This window comes from Oncorhynchus clarkii, chromosome 16 (assembly GCF_045791955.1).
Source record: "Oncorhynchus clarkii lewisi isolate Uvic-CL-2024 chromosome 16, UVic_Ocla_1.0, whole genome shotgun sequence".
NCBI classification, from domain to species: domain Eukaryota; kingdom Metazoa; phylum Chordata; class Actinopteri; order Salmoniformes; family Salmonidae; genus Oncorhynchus; species Oncorhynchus clarkii.
In genome coordinates this window covers 11,989,941-12,013,406 of record NC_092162.1, presented here as the reverse complement: position 1 = coordinate 12,013,406, position 23,466 = coordinate 11,989,941, and the positions used below count along the sequence as shown (strand labels likewise).

Below are 23,466 nucleotides of genomic sequence, written 5' to 3'. Positions count from 1 at the left end.
CCAGCCAGGACGGGTTGTGCAGGCTCTGCACTTGAGATCTCCAGTGCGCCTCCACGGCCCTGTGTATCCGGTGCCTCCGCAAAGAACCAAGCCCCCAGTCAGTATGTCTCCCCAGCCTGGTAAGTCCTGTGCCTGCGCCCAGAACCAAGCCTCCTGTATGTCTCCCCAGCCTGTGATGATCCATGGCACGAAGCCTCCATTGATGATCCATGGCAAGAAGCCTCCAGTGATGATCCATGGCACAAAGCCTCCTGTGATGATCCATGGCACAAAGCCTCCAGTGATGATCCATGGCACAAAGCCTCCAGTGATGATCCATGGCACAAAGCCTCCAGTGATGATCCATGGCACGAAGCCTCCTGTGATGATCCATGGCAAGAAGCCTCCAGTGATGATCCATGGCACGAAACCTCCATTGAGGATCCATGGCAAGAATCCTCCAGTGATGATCCATGGCAAGAAGCCTCCAGTGATGATCCATGGCACAAAGCCTCCAGCGCGGTCTCCAGTCCGGAGCCTCCAGCGACGGTCTCCAGACCGGAGCCTCCAGCGACGATCCCCAGTCCGGAGCTTCCAGCGACGATCCCCAGTCCGGAGCCTCCAGCGACGATCCCCAGTCCGGAGCCTCCAGCGACGATCCCCAGTCCGGATCCTCCAGCGACGATCCCCAGTCCGGATCCCCCAGCGACGATCCCCAGTCCGGATCCCCCAGCGACGGTCCCCAGTCCGGAGCCTCCAGCGACGATCCCCAGTCCGGATCCCCCAGCGACGATCCCCAGTCCGGATCCCCCAGCGACGGTCCCCAGTCCGGATCCCCCAGCGACGGTCCCCAGTCCGGAGCCTCCAGCGACGGTCCCCAGTCCGGAGCCTCCAGCGACGATCCATGGCAAGAAGCCTCCAGTGATGATCCATGGCACGAAACCTCCATTGAGGATCCATGGCAAGAATCCTCCAGTGATGATCCATGGCAAGAAGCCTCCAGTGATGATCCATGGCACAAAGCCTCCAGCGCGGTCTCCAGTCCGGAGCCTCCAGCGACGGTCTCCAGACCGGAGCCTCCAGCGACGATCCCCAGTCCGGAGCTTCCAGCGACGATCCCCAGTCCGGAGCCTCCAGCGACGATCCCCAGTCCGGAGCCTCCAGCGACGATCCCCAGTCCGGATCCTCCAGCGACGATCCCCAGTCCGGATCCCCCAGCGACGATCCCCAGTCCGGATCCCCCAGCGACGGTCCCCAGTCCGGAGCCTCCAGCGACGATCCCCAGTCCGGATCCCCCAGCGACGATCCCCAGTCCGGATCCCCCAGCGACGGTCCCCAGTCCGGATCCCCCAGCGACGGTCCCCAGTCCGGAGCCTCCAGCGACGGTCCCCAGTCCGGAGCCTCCAGCGACGATCCCCAGTCCGGAGCCTCCAGCGACGATCCCCAGTTTTGGTTTATGTTTCTTTATTTTTATGTTTTGGCCAGGTAAGGTTCTCAATCAGGGACAGCTGTCTATCATTGTCTCTGATTGGGAATCATACTTAGGTAGCCCGTTTTCCCTCCTTTCAGTGTGGGTAGCCCTGGAAGCTTCACGGTTGTTTCTTCGTTTGTTGTTTTGTTGGCGACATTTTAAATAAAAGGAAAATGTACGCTCACCACGCTGCACTTTGGTCCAATTCTTTCGACGGCCGTGACAGGAATACAACTTTCCCCAATCAGATCCTTTGTTCGTACCCCCCAGGGCAATTGAACTGATTCCGAAGGCTGTTCCTTTTCTGGCAGAAAACAGGTACTAGGAATGAATCAGGAGGCAATCCAGTGCTTCCAATTATATTAAATCGCTAATGTTCAGTCACTGGATTATAAAGTTGACGTGCTCAGGGAGAGGATTTCCTTCCAGAGAGACATCAGGGATTGTCACATACTTTGTTTCATGGAAACATGGCTCTCTTGGGATATATCGTCTGAGTCAGGACAGCCAGTTGGGTTCTCAGTTCATTGCGCAGACAGGAATAAATATCTCTTCGGGAAGAAGAAGGGCGGGGGTGTTTAATGATTAAATACTCATGGTGTGATATTCACCCAACCTAGAATACATCACAATCAAATGCAGACCGTATTACCTCCCAAGATAAATCTCTTAGGTTATAGTCAGAGCCGTGTATATTCTCCCTCAAGCCGATACCACTACAACCCTCAAAGAACTTCACTGGACTTTATGCAAACTGGAAACCACATATCCCGAGGCTGCATTTATTGTAGTTGCGTATTTTACAAAGAAAATTTGAGAAAAACCTTACCGAATCAACCCATTCAATCAACACATTGCTAAGCTAAAATACTCGACCACTGCTACTCCAACTTCCGGGATGCCTACAAGGCCCACCCTTCGGCAAATCTGATGACGACTTCATTTTTCTCCTTCCCTCCTATAGGCAGAAATTCAAACAGGAAGTACTCGCGCTAAGGACTATTCAACGCTGGTCTGACCAATCATAATCCACACTTCAAGATTTTTTTTGATCACGCAGACTGGGATATGTTCCCAGGTAGCCTCCAAGAACAACATAGATGAAACCACTGATACGGTGACTGAGTTTATCAATAAAATTTGATTTGATTTGAAAAAAACTCATGAATTGAGACAAGTCAACGTTTTAAGGAAATGGATACAAAATTTACAGCTGACCTGGTTTGCTTTCATTTTGGGGGGTGATATCTTTATGGTGTCTTCAGAGAGGTCTATTCTCCATAATCATCCCACAAAACACTGATTTGACAACACTCCCTCTCTGTTTCTAGCTGGAAAGTGTGGATTCAATTCAATTTTGGAACATATTTGAGGAGAATGATTAAATAGCTACAGTATGTTAATCTGTGTCCTACACGGTTCTTGGTCTTTGGTCCGTCATTTCTCAAATGTTTTTCCAAAGCTTAGACAAGTTTTTTTTATGTCTGCAGATGAAAGCAAACTCTTTAAAATTAAAATGAGGACCCATGAAATCCATTATATTGAATAAATAAATTGACTGTGGATCCGTGCACAGTCACTGTATGAGAAATATCATCATTTTTGTGGTGCCGACATAAAATATATTCACGACTGCAATTGGTTCGGATAAGTATAGTGCACGGCTTAAACTACATAAAAGTCATTTCACATGATGCTGAGGCATGTTTCATCCATTAAATGAGGAATTAAAGTCACTCTCACGCTGTATGGGGTGAAAATCACAGGTAAATTACTGTTACATGAGGAACAGATTACCTTAAATCCTGGACAGTTCTGACTGTCCAGAATATGTTGACTACAAATACCTAGGTGTCTGGTTAGACTGTAAACTCTCCTTCCAGACTCACATTAAGCATCTCCAATCCAAAGTTAAATCAAGAATCGGCTTCCTATTTCGCAACAAAGCCTCCTTCACTCATGCTGCCAAACATATCCTCGTAAAGCTGACCATCCTACCGATCCTCGACCATGTCACCTACAAAATAGCCTCCAACACTCTACTCAGCACATTGGATGCAGTCTATCACAGTGCCATCCGTTTTGTCGCCAAAGCCCCATACACTACCCACCACTGCGACCTGTATGCTCTCGTTGGCTGGTCCTCGCTACATATTTGTCGCCAAACCCACTGGCTCCAGGTCATCTATAGTCTTTGCTAGGTAAAGCTCCGCCTTATCTCAGCTCACTGTTCACCATAGCATCACCCACCCGTAGCACACGCTCCAGCAGGTATATTTCACTGGTCATCCCCAAAGCCAACAGCTCCATTGGCTGCCTTTCCATCCAGTTCTCTGCTGACAATGACTGGAACGAATTGCAAAAATCACTGAAGTTGGAGACTTATATCTCCCTCACTAACTTTAAGTATCAGCTGTCAGAGCGGCATACCGATCGCTGCAGCTGTACACAGTCCATCTGTAAATAGCCCATCCAACCAACTACCTACCTCATCCCCATATTTGTTTTTACTTCGCCACTATTGGCCTATTTATTGCCTTCATTTGCAAACACTGTATACAGATGTTTCTATTGTTATTGACTGTACGTTTGTTTATTCCATGTGTAACTTCTGTGTTGTTGTTTTTGTCGCACTGCTTTGCTTTATCTTGGCCAGGTCGCGCAGTTGCATATGAGAACTTACTCTCAACTGGCCTACCAGGTTAAATAAAGGTGAAATAAAAAATGTAAATGAAAAAGTCATCATTGAGCTTGGGCGGAAGAGAGTCAAACTAAGGGCTTTTCTCTCATTTGCTTTACTCTCAATGCAAACACATTCTGACTCCTGCACACAACCTCTCTCTGACTCAGTCCCTCTCAGAAGCTTCCTTTCACACTCAGTACGGTCCTATTCGATCAATATCCTTCCTCATGATGTCACAAATGATTCCTATCCCTCTCGTTGCCTGCCCCGCCCCCTTCTCAGCACCTTTGTCTCCTGTGTTATCGTGACACTCAAAGGGACCTTGAAATTGTCTCAGCTGTTGCTGATCAGCTGACCTCCTCTCTCCTGGCTCAGAGCTTTGTCTGTGTGTCCTAGTGTCTGTGTGTCTGTGTGTCCATGTGTGAGTGAGTGAGAGAGGATACCTCACTACCTCCCAGCAATCTGACAGCTATTCTCTGGGCCAGTCCAGAGTGACCCTCCACTGCCCCTGCATCACCTACACTAGCCCCACACCTCAGATTCCATCATCCACACCTGACACTCGCCACAGCAAAATACCGTACGAGTGCAAAACTCAAATGAGAAGGTAATCTAGCAATGATCCCCATGTCACAGAGTCTACTGTTTTAGCCCAGTTGAAGGTGCAGAGAAATGCAGAGCAATTTTCAAAGTTCTATCTTCAAATGACACTTACTTTAGGTTTCCGCTCCTTGGCAATCACACATAAAACTGCCCCTTTATAATAGAAAGTCGCCAGGGCTATACATTTATTCGTTTTTTATTTCTAGCTGTTGGAAGTGAATGAGGTAAAGTACACCTGAAAATAAATCATGAATTTGCTGAGACAAGTCAATTTTTTTCAGGAAATGGGTACACAATTTACAGCTGACCTGATTTTATTTCATTTTGGGGGGTGATATCTTTATGGTGTCTGCAGAGAGGTCTATTCTCCATAATCATCTCACAAAACACTGATTTGACAACACTCCCTCTCTGTTTCTGGCTGGAAAATTTGGATTTAATTCAATTTTGGAACATGTTTGAGGAGAATGATTAAATAGCTACAGTATGTTAATCTGTGTCCTGCACGGTTCTTGGTCTTTGGTCTGTCATTTCTCAACTGTTTTTCCAAAGCTCAGACAAGTTTTTTATGCCTGCATTAGAAAGCAAACTCTTTAAAATGAAAATGGGGACCCATGAAATCCATTACATTGAATAAATAAATTGGCTGTGGATCCGTGCACAATCACTGTATGAGAAATATAATTTTTGTGGTGCCGATATAAAATATATTCACGACTGCAATTGGTTCGGATAAGTATAGTGCACGGCTTAAACTATATAAAAAGTCATTTCATATGATGCTGAGGCATGTTTCCTCCATTAAATGAGGAATTAAAGTCGCTCTCACGCTGTATGGGGTGAAAATCACAGGTAAATTACTGTTACATGAGGAACTGATTACCTTAAATCCTGAAGGCATCACTGAGCTTGGCAAAGAGAGAGTCAAACTAAGGGCTTTTCTCTCATTTGCTTTACTCTCAATGCAAACACATTCTGACTTCTGCACACAACCTCTCTCCCTAAAATAATTATGCAATTCCTTGATACTGGATTAAAGGGATACTTTGGGATTTTGGCAACGAGGCCCCAGAGTCTTATGAACTAGAGGATACCATTAGCCTACTAGCTTAGCGTTGGCTCGCAAAACTACCTATAACTTCCTTCATACTGGACACGAAGACATGAAAATTGTAAGAAATACATGCTCTACAAATAGAAATTAGCACTATATTAGCTTTGGTCAGCTTCATTCTGCAAGTCAAATTAACTACAGAGAGATGTGACAGAGACAATAAGCCAAAGAACTGCAGAAGAGTTACAGTCAGTTTGGAGAAAATACTCCAACCCAATTAGACTTTCAAACAAATACCTGCCCTCCATCCAACATATCAACTCTGACCCTGGTTCAGGCACCACCTCGAGGAGCAGTAGACAGCCCTAGTGAGAAGGTGCAGGGTTCTGCCTGCTGACATCCATTGCCAAGGAGCAGCAGTGTGGAAAACCTCTGATGCTCATTGGGCAGTCGATAGGGAAACAACAGCCAGCCACTGACCTCTGCTAACACCTGTCAAATGCATCACTAATGTTCAAACGCAATTACAGCTCAGAACGCAACGAAGCCCGGCCCGGCCCAGCCGCCACACCCAATAGTGACTCAGAGTGGAGAAAGAAGGGAAAGATGGGAGGGGAGGGGGGGGAGAACAGAGAGATCTACTACAGCGAGGGTCCCTGGCTGTGCAGCACGCTGAACACCATTTGTAATGTGGCTGGCAGGGCCGGCCCCGCGCGGAGCCACCGGGGAAGGTCAAGGGAGGGAGACAAATATGGCCCCAACAACCAACAGCATTAGCAGCTCCACTCATTAGCGTTAAAGACGCTATGTATGGCTGCCTCCCTCCCTGGTGGGCCCGTTTAAATGCACCCATAAACTGTTAATGTCTCAGCCCTCAACCGAGGAAAACAATTAGGACAGAGAGAATGTGGAGTTTAAGTGGTCAGAATCCTCCTCCTGAACAAATATTTAGTGAACCATCCTTTAGTCTTTTTGTTTTATTACATTGGAAAATACAAATGCTGTGTGTCTGGAACTGCAAGCTTGAAGCCTGTGCTTGGAGTGCTTTTCACTCCATTTGACTCAACCAGAGTTTGTGATTTTCTCAGCATGGTCCATTATTCCAACAGTGCTGCATGGAGAGAATACATACCATTGGGGCTCTCTTCATCTATGGCAACAATGGTGGCGGGTGGACCAGTTCTGGAGAGTTTGCATTCTGGAATTCACAGACACACGAGAAGAAAAAACATGAATCTGTAATCTCCTGTTACACACCAATAGAGTTCACAGCTATACTATGTCTAGAAGCAACACTGGACAGAACACACGGAATAGATCAAGGATGTGTAGATCCAAGATGGATCATCTAGGATGTATAGATCTAGGGTGTATACAGTAGATCTAGGATGTATACAGCAGATCTAAGATGTATCGATCCAAGATGTATCGATCCAAGATGTATCATCTAGGATATATCGATCTAGAATGTATAGATCTAGAACGTATAAATCTAAGATGCATAGATGTACTGCCATGGGGGGGGGGGGGGTAGAAGGAGAATGGGGGCAAAGTGTAGAGTGGGGATGAAAGATGAGGCTGTATGAGGCTTCTTTATGAGCAGAATGAGGCTGTAACTGGAGGTTAGAGGGCTACAGTCTGTTCACAGAGAGAAAGATCTATGGTCTTACCATCATACTGCCAGTCTGGAGTCAAATATAGTAACATCAGCCAGAGAGCAGAACAGAATGACAGAGGAAAAGAAAAAGGACAAGCAGGAAGTCAGTTATCTTTAAGACACTTGAAAGAGAACAAAAGAAAATAGGATAAAAATGAGGGAAGAGAACATATCAAAAGAAAAGTTCTGAAACTTTGAAACAGAGGTGCGAAAGTTCACATTATAGGGTGATTCCTAGTGAAACTAGAACAAAACAGGACTGTGATTTTGGTGATTTTCACGAAATATAATCCATAGAAGGGTCCTTTTTGGAGGAAGGATTATTGACATGTATTTGACAATTGTAACTTAAAGTGTAATTCAAAAATAATAAATAAAGTTAGAACATCTGTGGCATTTTGAGACGGGAAAGGGGATACCTAGTCAGTTGCACAACTGGCATTTTGGCCTTGCCCAAGCCTCCTTTCAGACTCCAGAAATGTTTCATCTGTAGATGCTACAAAGCAAAACCTCTTGCTCTGTAATATGAGTAGCATTTTGATTTCAATGACAATTTTCAACATGAATATTGAAAATATAAAAACAATTATTTGGCAAATCTTTCAATATATTGTTGAACAATAATATAATCTATGGGCATATCAAAGTTTCAGAGTAGGAGTGTGACAAGCTGACTCGGTAGCTCTCGTCACGAACATGCATTATTTAATTATACTTAGAAATTGTTTAGCTCGTTTATGTTTCCCCATAAATCTAGTGATTCCTTACTCCTAAATGTGTATATATATATATATATATACACACATTTAGAAGTAAGGAATTACTAGATTTATGGGGAAACATAAACGAGCTAAACAATTTCTAAGTATAATTAAATAATGCATGTTCGTGACGAGAGCTACCGAGTCAGCTTGTCACACTCCTACTCTGAAACTTTGATATGCCCATAGAACTTTGTTCTTTACCTCTTTTACCAGTGTCATGAGTATTTACGCTGCGCAAGGCTAATTATGTGTCAAGGAAATGTTTGGTCAAGTTTCATTGTGACGCATTTCGGTTTCATATTTAAATGCAGTAAATTGCATTAAATACATTTTGCATTCCTCCAAATGGATGCGATGTTCAGGTGCACATGAACACTTGCTACACAGAAGAGAAAGACGTTTGTTTATTTCCATATTGTAATGTATCCCGTGTTTGAAGTTTGCGGATCTCGGAGCTCAATGCGCAGCTCCATAAGTAATACGTTTTGCTGACAGTAGGCCTGCAGAACTATTGTTAGGAAATGTGTATTCATTAATGGAAAGTATTCCCGCTTTGAGGATAAGCCAGGAATGGCTAAGATGTTTATTTAGACGAATATGCAAATGTGTGTAAAATGAAGATGTCTGTTACATGATTTAATATGCCATATTTGGGTAAAGAGATCCATGGTTAATGGTTTGGTCCATAGGGAGGGGCCATAGGTATAAAGGTACCTGTTGCACTTGTGAGCTGGAGTTGTGTTCTAGCTCTGGTATGTGAGCTGTGTGGGGAGGCTGTACATAGCCTGTAATACCTCAACCTGCTATAGTTGGTTTGGTATGTTAGCTGTGTGGGGAGGCTGTCCATAGCCTGTTATACCTCAACCTGTTAGCTGTGTGGGGAGGCTGTCCATATCCTGTTATACCCCAACCTACTATAGTTGGTTTGGTATGTTAGCTGTGTGGGGAGGCTGTCCATAGCCTGTTATACCTCAACCTGTTAGCTGTGTAGGGAGGCTGTCCATAGCCTGTTATACCTCAACCTGTTAGCTGTGTAGGGAGGCTGTCCATAGCCTGTTATACCTCAACCTGTTAGCTGTGTGGGGAGGCTGTCCATAGCCTGTTATACCCCAATCTGCTATAGTTGGTTTGGTATGTTAGCTGTGTGGGGAGGCTGTCCATAGCCTGTTATACCCCAATCTACTATAGTTGGTTTGGTATGTGAGCTGTGTGGGGAAGCTGTCCATAGCCTGTTATACCCCAACCTACTATAGTTGGTTTGGTATGTTAGCTGTGTGGGGAGGCTGTCCATAGCCTGTTATACCTCAACCTGTTAGCTGTGTGGGGAGGCTGTCCATAGTCTGTAATACCCCAACCTACTATAGTTGGTTTGGTATGTTAACTGTGTGGGGAAGCTGTCCATAGCCTGTTATACCCCAACCTGCTATAGTTGGTTTGGTATGTTAGCTGTGTGGGGAAGCTGTCCATAGCCTGTTATACCCCAATCTGCTATAGTTGGTTTGGTATGTTAGCTGTGTGGGGAGGCTGTCCATAGCCTGTTATACCCCAATCTACTATAGTTGGTTTGGTATGTGAGCTGTGTGGGGAAGCTGTCCATAGCCTGTTATACCCCAACCTACTATAGTTGGTTTGGTATGTTAGCTGTGTGGGGAGGCTGTCCATAGCCTGTTATACCTCAACCTGTTAGCTGTGTGGGGAGGCTGTCCATAGTCTGTAATACCCCAACCTACTATAGTTGGTTTGGTATGTGAGCTGTGTGGGGAAGCTGTCCATAGCGTGTTATACCCCAACCTGCTATAGTTGGTTTGGTATGTTAGCTGTGTGGGGAAGCTGTCCATAGCCTGTTATACCCCAACCTGATATAGTTGGTTTGGCAGTGCAGGCTTGATTGAGGCTTACGTTTTCGATTTAGATTCAAACCTGTATTTTGAGAATCTGTTCATCTCGTAAATAGCTTTGTAGGTTGTGTAAATATTGGATTTATTCATTCACCTGGCAAGTATTTTGCACCGGATCCTGCTGCCTCCTGCTACTTCCTACCCTTAACGCTGCTTCAAATTCCACTTCCTACAACAGGAAGCTCTGCTGGTTTACAGTTATTACCTCAAAAAGTCATATTTCACTTCCTTAAAATGTCCACCCTTCGCAGATCAGTCTGCGCCGATCATTACCCACAACCCACTATGGTAGAAGAACAGTCTAACGCAAAGCAGTGGGGCGAGGCTGTGGTGGTGGCGAGGCATCTGAGTAGAGTGCACGAGTGAGTGATTTGATGAACACTGTTCCTGGGTGGCAGGCTGGGAGAGATCTGCTGCTTCAAGGGACTGCATTTGTTCACCGGGGAGGGGTGTCAGTTTCCCATCGCTCCCAACCTCCCTGCTTCCGACACACACCTTTACGAAATATTAATGGGTAGTTATGAGAAGACAGACAGCTCGATATGAATAACACCGCGTCGACACGCTGCTGAGTTCCCCCTGAAAGAAAGATAAGTGGTCATGGAGAAAATGGCTTTTCAAGGGATGGTGCACTTGCTAGATTATTTCTTATTCAAAAAAAAAAAAAAAAAGATTTCTCTTCCTAACACAATAGCCGTTTGCAGACGGGCGGTGAGTGCACAGTGCAGTCAGTATGTAAATGCTCGGAAACCACTGCTACCTGACAAGATATCAAAACGCTCCAGCTCCCATATAAACAGCACTAAATGTGTCTGGGTCTTGAGTTTACTCTGGAACATTGAGCCTTGATTACATTGGTTTGTTGTGTCTGGAGAATGGATGTATGGACAAGCATGGGGCAGCAACAGACGAGAGATAAATTCAGAGTCCTTATGCCCTCTATAGGGCGGGCCATCATAAATGACTAATTACCCAATAGCTGACTAGGGTTATGAGTCACATGACATCAGAAAGGCTGTAACCCAACAACGCCCCGGCGACTGTAGCCCTTGTATCAACGCTAGCTACAGTATTTGCACAGCCACTGCAATGCCTCTACGGGTGAACAAACAGATACTGTTCTGCTGAAATATTGATGGAATATTAGTTTGGAACTGTTCAATAATAAACAAGATCCTACAGACACAGCATCCAATTTGGGCTGTTTGAAAGAAAATGTAACTTATATACAGTGGTGAAAAGTACTGCTAAAGTATTTTTATTTTGGTATCTGTACTTTAGTTTACTATTTATATTTTTGACAACGTGCCGTCTGGTTTGCTTAATATAAGGAACTTGAAATGATTTATACTTTTACTCTTGATACTTAAGCACATTTTAGCAATTACTTTTATTTTCGATACTTAAGTATGTTTAAAACCAAATATTTTTAGACTTTTACTCAAGTAGTATTTCACTGGGTGACATTCACTTTTATTTGAGTCATTTTCTGTTCAGCCATCTTTACTTTTACTCAAGTATGACAATTGGCTACTTTATCCCACCACTACCAAAATATCAGTTTCCTCAAAAGCATGTATATTTACTATGTATAGCTCTAGCAACATCATCATCATGCCTCAATAAGCAGACATTCAGTTAGCACATTATCTGACTGTCTAATCATCCCACATCAAATCTACTAGTTTGTCTGGATGCCAACACTGTCAAAGGCAAAGGAACCGCCCACGAAACCTGCTCTAGCCGAAAGGCAATCTCCAATTAACTGATAAGTGTACCTAAGTCTAACAGTGGGTTATATACCTGTCTTCGATTTGATGGATTCTGCATTATTTGAAGCAGCACCAGCTTTCACTTGAGGTTGGTGTTCGGGCCAATTAGGATTAGTATTACATTTCAGAATAATGAGGGTGATGAGATCATCGGCTAACATCTGACCCTTTGATTGGTTAAATAGTTAAATGCTTCTTTGACCCAGCTGGGGCAACGTTCCTCCCATAGAAATATAACTACTAGAACAGATATCCCCCATTTAACTCAATGCTCTGTTATTCTATTTCCATGCCGCCTCCCCCTTGTCCTAATATGACACCAGGGCATTGGCTGATTCCAAAGTGGAGTGGCGGCGTGTGACAATGATCATGGACGTTTGATGTCAAGAGACAATCCCTGCATGTACGCACTGCTCTAACTGTGATAACCTGTGTGAGAGATGCTGCTAGGAGATTGGACCAACGCCATCGAGGGTCATCATCGCAGAAATCAATAGCGCGCAATAAGGCAGCTAACGGAACAAACTCCAGGCCAGCGAGGCTAGCGTTACTCCCAAGACGAGAGGCCATTCTAAATCACAATATGTCTCCTTCGCACATTCAAGAGAAATACAATGTAAAGGGGAGTGGGTTACTAATGCGTTGTGATTTTGGGTATGTGAGGTGAATGTGGAATCAATAAAGAATTCTAACATATAAGTTGTGATATTAGAAACACCCGTTGAATCACTAACAGTTTTCAAATAACTCGATTTTTTCAGAGGGAACTTTTCTAAAGAATAACTGCTTTGTAGTATGATAGCATAGTACACTATCAGGTTGGATTTTCTAAGAACAGATCACACCTACTAGAATCCACTATAGTCCATCTTTCACTAATGTTCAAGTTATACTTTGAATTAAACTGGATGGTGATAAAAACAGGGTTTTCTCAAACCCCCCTATGAAGTCAAAGACACAGTGAGCACAACAAGTGCCTGAGAACTCTAAGGCAATGGGTATTCATTATCTGTCTTACACACACACACACACACACACACACACACACACACACACACACACACACACACACACACCCCCCCCCCCCCCCCCCCCTTTCTGGTCATCTCTAATGAGGCAGATAGATATAGGCCCAAAAAAATATCTTGAAGAAATGTCAGGAGTCAGACTCCAAAACACATGATTCATGACATCTTTACAACACCCAAATTAAGATCACAGTCAACCTTCTACTTCGTACACATCTTAACCCAACGAGTCATTCAAATATAGGAGATCATTTGAGGAACATGAATGATGTCAGCATACTATTACATCCAAATTGACCACCCAAAATATATCTCAAAATATTATATTTACTTATTACCCCAGCGATGGCTTGTGTATACTATAATATGATTGCCACTATGGGAGTCTTGAGAATGGAGTTTGCGGCTATTTTGGACAGAGCTATGCTGCAGCTGCACTGACCTGATCCTTGAATGCCCGGGAAGGGCTGAGGTGGTTTTCACCAGACACATCAATCTCTTACAAGGTCAAAGATCCCGTCTCCTCCTGAGGCGGATGGATGAGCCTACAGGGAATGGCTTTGAATACCTGCTGATTTAAACTTAGGGACTCCGAATCCTATTCTATTGTATTCTAAAATTGTGCCTCGGTTAACTGCATGAGTGGGGGAAAGAAAAAGGGATAGAAAAAGGGGATAGAAAAAGGAGGACAGAATAAGCGGCTGAAAGCTATTGAGGCTTTACTGTTGACTGAATAGACATATCTGCTGTGTGTGTATACTGGGAGAAATGTGATGAGTCTCAGTCAAAACAAGTGGCTGAACATCACGGCTACTCTTTCATCAGATATGAGATGGCGTGGGATTCACTTTGCATCATGTATCCTACTGCTTTATTTGCATCTTGGATCACTGGAAATAGGGCTGAGTGGGTGTGAGTCATTGTTAAGGAAATCGGCCTGAGTGGGTGTGAGTCAGGGTTAAGGATATAGGGCTGAGTGGGTGTGAATCAGGGTTAAGGAAATAGGCCTGAGTGGGTGTGAATCAGGGTTAAGGAAATAGGGCTGAGTGGGTGTGTAGTCAGGGTTAAGGAAATAGGCCTGAGTGGGTGTGTACTCAGGGTTAAGGAAATAGGGCTGAGTGGGTGTGAGTCAGGGTTAAGGAAATAGGGCGGAGTGGGTGTGAGTCAAGGTTAAGGACCACATAGTTGAATAAGGAGACTGGGGGGTAGAGGGATAGATTCAGTCTCTCTCTCTATCTCCCTGTCACAGACCCAGTGGAAGGACACTGAAGTGTTAGTGGTTGGCTGGCTCACAGTCAGTGTGGTGTATGGATGAGAGAAACACGCAGGTCTGAGCCAAACTGAGGCTGGCAATGCCTGCCCCCTAATGAAATGAGTGCTGTAAGTTCTGTCAATACTCTCATCTCCACCATTAAAGTGTGTTGTAGGTTCTGTCAATACTCTCATCTCCACCATCAAAGTGTGTTGTAGGTTCTGTCAATACTCTCATCTCCACCATTAAAGTGGGTTGTAGGTTCTGTCAATACTCTCATCTCCACCATTAAAGTGGGTTGTAGGTTCTGTCAATACTCTCATCTCCACCATTAAAGTGTGTTGTAGGTTCTGTCAATACTCTCATCTCCACCATTAAAGTGTGTTGTAGGTTCTGTCAATACTCTCATCTCCACCATTAAAGTGTGTTGTAGGTTCTGTCAATACTCTCATCTCCACCATTAAAGTGTGTTGTAGGTTCTGTCAATACTCTCATCTCCACCATTAAAGTGTGTTGTAGGTTCTGTCAATACTCTCATCTCCACCATTAAAGTGGGTTGTAGGTTCTGTCAATACTATCATCTCCACCATTAAAGTGGGTTGTAGGTTCTGTCAATACTCTCATCTCCACCATTAAAGTGGGTTGTAGGTTAATCTGGTTGGAACTCAAAACAAACCAAAATACAGAAATTGAAATGTGTTTTCTTTAAACTCACAAAGCTCAGAAATAAGGGGAGACATATAAAAGGTTGATGAAAAAACACTATATGTCCTTGATATAGTTTCCTGTGAAGTTAGTTTGTTTTCACAGTGAGTGTCTTAAATATGTAACTAGCTAAAATAGGCCTATATCATGATGTATTATGTATAGCTAGCTAGACACTTATATGTATATGTATAGCCCAGAGGGGCATGTGACGCATAGCAGAGAGAGAACTCTCTGGATAAGTGTGTAGGTGTGAGTGGGACACTTTGCCTGCCTTAGCACCGGATTGGTGCTGCTCAGTGCTCAGGGGGAACCAAGCTACAGTCCTATCAATGTACAGCCCTTGGTTCCCCAGCAGAGTCTGGTTATAGACCTGGACATAGCACCGTTTCAGTAACTACGCTTGTCTTATTGTATATATTAAATTGCTAAGGTAATAGGAATCACTGTGTCGCCATATTTATAGACCTATCCGAGGCATTTGTTTGGTGTTTGGGGTTTTAGGCTAGGTTTCTGTATAGCACTTTGTGATGTCGGCTGATATAAAAAGGGCTTTTCAAATACATTTGATTGATGGATTTGATACTGTCAACCATCCTCTATCCATTCAAAGGTTGTCTGAAATGGGCATCGACCAGGCGTCTTGCAAGTGGTTTGGAAACTATCTATCAGACACGACGCGATGTGTGCTTTCTGAGGGTGCCAAGTCAAGTTACCTCAATGTTACTAAAGGTGTCCTGAAGGGGTCGATTTTGAGACCTGTCCTATTTATATAAATCATACTGGTCTATCTGCAAAAACCTGTAACATTCATCTGTATGCAGATGACACTGTTATGTAAGCTATTGCCCCTACATCTGACCAGACTATGTTGGCGTTGTAGTCTGATTTTGTTGCCTTGCTGATTTTGTGGAAAAACGAAATGTAATTCTCGTAGAAATATTTCAGATGTCATTTATGCATTAGATGGTTCTTTCATCGAGCAGGATCCCGCCTATAAATATCTGGGCTTTGGATTGAGGATAATTGGACGTTTAAAAAACATACTGATGAGCAGGTAAAGAGGAGATTTAAAGTAGGCTTATTTTATAGAAATAGACTCTTCCTCTTCCATGACTCTTCCTAAACAGCTGGAAGCAGATTGTCCAGTCAACCTTCCTGACAGTTCTTGACTACGGTGACACCATTTATCAGAATGCATCAGCCACTACTCTTAAACCTTTGGATGCTGTCTACTATAGCGCCCTTCGCTTTATCCCAGGTGACATTTTTTTATATGCATCACTGCATCCTGTATCAAAAGGATGTCTGGGTCTCATTAAAGTCCCGTAGATCATATCCTTACTTACCTCTTGATTACAAAGCTCTACTACACAAGCTTCCAATCTACCTAACTTGATTGTTGAAGCATAAAAACAAGAGTTACCAAACCCATTCACAGGATTGGTTAGCTCCTGAGATTCCTCAGGTCTCCCCTGAGGGGAGCCGATTGATGACAGCTGTGACGTTTTCTATGTTCTATGTAATGTACTTGTTATTCTATCTTGTATCTTGTCATTTTTATCTTTATATTATGTCCGGAGGTCACCATTGGAAATTAGACTCTGGTCTCAATTAGGCTCCCCTGAATAAATAAAAGTTACTCACGAGGGGAAACTCAACTGTCTAACTGCAGAAAGAATGGAAAGAGGGACAGAGGAGAAAGATCATAGAAAGAGAGGTGGAGAGAGAGAGTGGGAGAGAGAGGTAGAGAGAGAGAGAGAGAGGGAGAGAGGTAGAGAGAGAGAGAGAGAGAGAGGTGGACAGTGAGAGCGAGAAATGGGGAGAGAGAGAGAGAAATGGAGGGAGAGAGAGAGAGAGAGGTGGACAGTGAGAGAGCGAGAAAGAGAGAGAGAGCGAGAGAGAGAGAGAGAGTGGGGGGGGAAGAGAGAGAGAGAGAGAGAGGGGAGAAAGAGCGAGAGAGAGAGAGAGGGGGAGAAAGAGTGAGAGAGAGAGGTGGACAGTGAGAGAGCGAGAAAGGGGGAGAGAGAGAGAAATGGAGAGAGAGAGAGAGAGAGAGAGAGAGAGAGAGAGAGCGCTGGAGAGAGATGGAGAGAGAGATGGAGAGAGAGAGATGGAGAGAGAGAAAAAGAGAAAGAGGGGGGGAGAAAGAGAGAGAGAGAGAGAGAGAGAGGGGGGAGAAAGAGCGCGAGAGAGAGAGAGAGAGAGAGAGAGAGAGAGAGACAGAATGAGAGAGAGTCTGCATGGTGACACTGATTGGTATCTATCACTCCTATGAAGAGAGCGGGACAGGAGAGTGAGATAGAGAGTATTGAATTGAACTGAATTGAGAGAGAGAAGAGGGCACAAACTCAAATTAAGACCGTCTCTGTGGGTGACACTGATCACTGGCTTAAGACGGTATCTGTAGCTCCATGGCAACCACAGGATGAGGATGCATTCATTTATTTTTGCATTGGAGTTGCTTTGCTACAACACACTCATCTCATCTCTCTAACATCCACCTACTTCAGTGACAAATGGATATCTTCGACTGAAATAGGAAATATTCCACTTGACCATGATGATGTCATGCCACATTGCTCTAGGTTGTCAAGTGGTCTGATGTTTTACATGAGTAGACAGACCAGAAACTATTCTCCAGCACCTTGACGATCTCCCTAGGTAGTAGGTCAATATAAGAGCAATACCAACTACAGCTTCAAAGCCTTGACCCCTAATTAAGTCTAAATGTACATCAGAAAGTGGGACCGATTTCTTAACCAGAGGTGAAATTAACATCGCACCAAGGTGAGAACAGTTCATTAAAGTGTCCAACATTTGTGGCCCAACCCGATAAATCAGTTTGAAATAGTTGGATCAAAGACATTTCTACCTTTCTTTTCTGTAAAAAAAATGTTTTTTGGGGGGGCAGGTGCACGGAGGAGCTTCGATAAATCAATAGTACATTTCAGAATATACAACTCCATTAAGGCACGGGTCAAATGAGTCAAATATTGGCACATAAATCCTGAGGAATCTGTCAGGTAGAATATGAATAAGTGAGCATGAGGCTATAACTGAGCAGGAGTATAGAATCAGAGTTTAGCTGTGGGTTGAGGCAAGCTGAACATTTCAGTTAGCTTGAATGTAGTTGTACATACACTACCGGTTCAAAAAGGTTGGTGTCACTTCAAAATGTCCTTGGTTTTGAAAGAAAGGCACATTTTTTGTCCATTAAAATAACATCAAATTGATCAGAAATACAGTGTAGACATTGTTAATGTTGTAAATGTTTATTGTAGCTGGAAACGACAGATTTTTTATGGAATATCTACATAGGCGTACAGAGGCCCATCATCAGCAACCATCACTCCTGTGTTCCAATGGCACGTTGTGTTAGCTAATCCAAGTTTATCATTTTAATAGGCTAATTGATCATTAGAAAACCATTTTGCAATTATGTTAACACAACTGAAAACTGTTGTCTGATTCAAAAAGCAATAAAACTGGCCTTCTTTGGACTAGTTGAGTATCTGGAACATCAGCATTTGTGGGTTCGATTACAGGCTCAAAATGGCTAGAAACAAAGAACTTTCTTCTGAAAGTTGTCAGTCTATTCTTGTTCTGAGAAATGAAGGCTATTCCATGTGAGAAATTGCCAAGAAACTGAAGATCTGGTACAAAGCCTTGTACTACTCCCTTCACAGAACAGTGCAAACTGTCTCTCACCATAGTGGGAGGCCCTGGTGCACAACTGAGCAAGAGGACAAATACAGTGGTTCCTCATTTAAAAGTTGCGTCATACTGCGGCACACCTTGCGTGCTGCCGCAACACGTCATTTCATTCTCAGCAATTTTTTCTCTCAGCAAGTTTTTGCTAGTTTGCCCACCAGAGAGCATTCCGTACTGGCATTACCAGAGAATGTAAAACCTTTTTTGCAATAACATAGCATATGGGATTGATTAAGAAATGTGGCTTAATTAATTAGATTAATATTACGGTGTTTCTATTCAGAGAAAAACGAAACCCTCAGGGTTTCTGTTAGGATGGAATGGAAAATATGGAGATGTACAACAGGACCGTTGGTAGTAATCTACAGGATTGGAGGATTCATTTGCCTTCATTAGACAATTTTGTTCCAATATTTCTGTAAATCAGTATTATTTATTCCCATAGTAATTCGTTATGGATCCATAACTAAATCAACATCTGAATTTTGAAAGAGTATTTTTATCATTATTTTATTAACAAAATGTGTTTATTTGTTTATTAGGCTACTGTGCCGTCTACAATACATACTGTAGTAAACATGGGAAAGTGCCTAATTCCTTACATAAAGGAGAGCAGGCCATGTATGTACTACAGGGGCATGCAGGAGACCGGGGTTCAAATCCCCATTGGGGAGGAAGGAGTAGGCTGTCCTTGTAAATAGGATTTTGTTCTTAACTGATTCCATGTGTGTTATGTCATAGTTGTGATGTCTTCACTATTATTCTACAATGTAAAAATAGTACAAAATATAGAAATATCCTGGAATGAGTAGGTGGGTCCAAACTTTTGACTGGTACTTGCTGGAACGGAAAATGACAGTCTGCAGTACTCTTTAAGAAGGAGTAGGCTGTCCTTGTAAATAATATTTTTTTCTTAACTGACTTGCCAAGTTAAATAAAGGTTACACTAAGAGCATAACATTTCTGCAACCTAATTTTCAAATTGTCTAACCATTACCCAAATGGAGATTAAGTGAAATATAAACATCCACAATTGAATGTCCTTTTTTCTCGTTATTCTATTTTATTAACGAAAGCATAAAGATGTTGATGAATAAATACTGTACTGTTGTTTTGAGTTAGAAATGTTACACATCCGAGTACTTAAGCATCAGATACATTGCAAATTGAGGGATTTTCACAACAGTAGCCGGATTATAAAAAAGTATATTGTCCTGCTAATAGGAAACATATGCATGAAGGGCTACACCTCCTACAGTTGTGACGTCGTCACTGTTATTCTACAATGTAGAAAATAGTAAAAATATAGAAAATCCTTGAATGAGTAGGTGTGTCCAAACTTTTGACTGGTACTTGCTTAAATTAGATTAATATTATCGTGTTTCTATTCCATGAAAAACCCTCTGGGTTTCAGTTAGGATGGAACGGAAAATATGGCGCTGTACAACGTGATGTCTGGCAGTACAGTACTGGGCTATTTAGCTAAAGAATCCCTGTGTCGTGCTTGTCTCAGAGTAGAGTGAAACAGTGCTAAAATAGATGTAGGCTTTTGCTTCTAACTTCATGATGCTCTTTAATTAAATAAGACCTACACCATTTTTAACAGTATATCTAAAAAATATTTTTTTCAATGATGTGACTTCCCGCCAATAATTACATTTAGAGGATTGGAGGACTCTATATTAACATCTAAGGGGCTTTTATATAATTGTAAATTAATTAATAATTGCTTTGTTTAAAAAGTAACATTTTGGAGAGATTTCGTTTTCATTTAACCTAGAGTGAGCGAGAAAAAGACCATTCTTGAACATGGGGTGAGACATTCTCACTCATTTGTAAATAAAGCAAGTCATTTAGAATGATTTACTTCTGGAGAAACCTAGCTTGATTATTTAGCAGACATCACTTGCTTATATTCAGTTAACACATATCTTAAGAATATCATGGAATATTTGAACAATATTCGTTTCTCCATGCTTGTCTCAGAGCCGCGCGAAACGGTGCTGAAATAGACGGCCACAGCAGGAAGGCTATGTATTCTGTGCCCACTCATGGTATCTCTATTCGGTTACACATCCTTGGAATAGCAGAACAGCATAAAGGTCCAGCTGGCCCTTGCTGTGCCTGGTGAGCAGTTGGTCAAGTTCTGTTGTCAGAAAAGGAATGGAAATGTCAGGGTGAAACGAAATCCTGACTCTGCCTGTTGGAGGTGGAGTTCCAGAGCTCACAGGTGTGCCTGGCATGGATTGTGACTCCATTTCGTCCCTCGCCCCTTTCAACGCATGAGTGAGTCAATGACTATTCAAGCCATTGACTCACTGATGAATGAAGATGATGTACGATCGGCAAAGGCAACCTGCGGGCATCACGGTTCGGTAAGAAATGTTTTATATATATATATATATATATATTTGTAAAAAAAAATATCATTAGAGTACTTAAGCATCGAATACATTGCAATTTTTTTACATTGCATGAATTTCACAACAGTAGTCGGGCTATATAAAAAGTCTATTGTCTTGCTAATTGAAATAACTTGCATGATGGGCTACATTCTTTATAATAACCACAATGACACACATCATTTGTATCTACCTTTCCAATTACTTTTAGAGTTTGGGAATTACAAATATGCGCTTTCTTTTTAGTTACATTGTTTTCGTTTGAACGTGCAGACTTCTTTCTTTAAATTATTGTTTTATGTCGAATGCTACATGTTTGACCAGTTGCAATTGTAAGTAGGCCTAATAAAAAAATCCTACTTCTATTTGGCTGTTAAACCTCATAACTTAACTGGCTGAGGTAGGCTATTTTATATAGGTCTAGGCTCCAAAGAAAATAGACTCCAATTAAGCCCACTTGTTGTTTGTAAAGTAAAATTCAAAATTCAAAAAGGCACTCGCGCTTCTGAGCAAACTTTTTTGCGGTTGCATGGCAACAGCCGGATAAGATGAGGAAAAAGAAGAAAAAAAGACTTGTGAGGCGTCTGTTTCTCAAACTAGACTCTCTAATATACTTGTCCTCTTGCTCTGCAGTGGGGCCTCCCACTCCTCTTTCTATTCTGGTTAGAGAGGTGTGCCGCTGTATGACGCAACTTTTAAAGGAGGAACCACTGTATTTGTCCTCTTGCTCAGTTGTGCACCAGGGCCTCCCACTATGGTGAGAGACAGTTTGCGCTGTTCTGTGAAGGGAGTAGTACAAGGCGTTGTACCAGATCTTCAGTTTCTTGGCAATTTCTCACATGGAATAGCCTTCATTTCTCAGAACAAGAACAGACTGATGAGTTTCAGAAGAAAGTTATTTGTTTCTAGGCATTTTGAGCCTATAATCGAACCCACAAATGCTGAGGATCCAGATACTCAACTAGTCTAAAGAAGGCCAGTTTTATTGCTTCTTTAATCAGAACAACAGTTTTCGGCTGTGTTAACATAATTGCAAAAGGGTTTTCTAATGATCAATTAGCCGTTTAAGATGATAAACTTGGATTAGTTAACACAACATGCCATTGGAACACAGGAGTGATGGTTACTGGTAATGGGCCTCTGTACGCCTACGTAGACATTCCATTAAAAAAACAGCCATTTCCAGCTACAATAGTCATTTACAACATTAACAATGTCTACACTGTATGTCTGATCAATTTGGTGTTATTTTAATGGACAAAAAAAATAGCTTTTCTTTCAAAAACAAGGAAATGTCTTAGTGACCCCAAACTTTTGAACGGTAGTGTATATATGTCGTTGTATGTATGTATGTATGTATGTATGTATGTATGTATGTATGTATGTATGTATGTATGTATGTATGTATGTATGTATGTATGTATGTATATATATATATATATATATATATATATATACATACATATATACACATATACATACATACATGCATACATACACACATAGACACACACACACATATACATACATACATAGTTGTACAGTGTGCATAGGATATGGGTACTGAGGAGGAGGTATAGAGGACTTACCATCTGTGTCTTGAGACAGGCAACAAGTAGCTAACAGCAGAAGTCCTATCCCTAACCATTTGAAGTGCCATGACCTCTTCTGCATTTTTGTCAATCGTTACTGCGTGCCTACCTGGAGGGCGAGAGAGAGAGAGAGAGAGAGAGAAAGAAAGAAAGAAAGAAAGAAAGATAAGGAAAATTACTTTTCTGTCGTGTATGTCGTAATAAGTGCAGGTTTTGTCCTGCCATCCTGACTTGAACAGGAAAAACTCCTCTTGGCCCTATCCACTAGGTCTAATTAGTTTCATAGCCAGGTCATAATAGCTGAAATCTTTACATCCACATGTTAACATGAACACCGACAACACAGAACAAACAAACTGCTATGCCACGGTATCTTTGACATGGTATCATTGACATGGTATCTTTGACATGGTATCTTTGACATGGTATCTTCCCTGTCATGGTATCTTGTTAACATATTAACTCTTTCTCTACATTGTCCACTATTCCATCTCCAGAATCCCGAAAACCTAACCCTCACAGGGGAATTGCAGGTATTCGGAAAGGAATCTGAGTCAGTCCATTTCAAAGGACATATCCTACCCAATTTTACCTTAGTGAAAGTATTTTTTCGAAGGCTACGGGGGTCTTCTATCAAATGCAGGTTCTCTCATGTAATACCACCAGGGAGGAACTACATTCAACTATTCCCTTTGAAGTAGACAGTGTAGTTTATAGTGTTTTCCACCTGAGAGATATTACAGTAACGCTCCACAATAAAGTATAGCTTTGATGTTCCCTTCGTGTCTTCATTGGTAACTAATTATATGAAAATCGGTCTCTTCCATGTATCCCTTCACTACTGATAATATTCCCCCAAAAATGTTTTGGGGAAATGTATTGAAAGAGGATT

At 42.5% G+C, this 23,466-nt stretch overlaps 1 protein-coding gene across 1 annotated transcript in view; it reads right to left on the bottom strand.

Moving 5' to 3' along the window:
* Nucleotides 1-22,656, bottom strand: part of LOC139367968 (protocadherin-15-like) — a 205,477-nt gene extending 182,821 nt beyond the window's left edge. The window contains exons 1-3 of the mRNA XM_071106395.1: nucleotides 22,572-22,656; nucleotides 7,461-7,475; nucleotides 6,923-6,988 (exon numbers count right to left, since the gene is read on the bottom strand). Of these exons, the coding sequence (XP_070962496.1) occupies nucleotides 6,923-6,988; nucleotides 7,461-7,475; nucleotides 22,572-22,656 (166 nt within the window). The remainder of the gene's footprint in view (nucleotides 1-6,922; nucleotides 6,989-7,460; nucleotides 7,476-22,571) is intronic.
* Nucleotides 22,657-23,466: the final 810 nt, after the last annotated feature.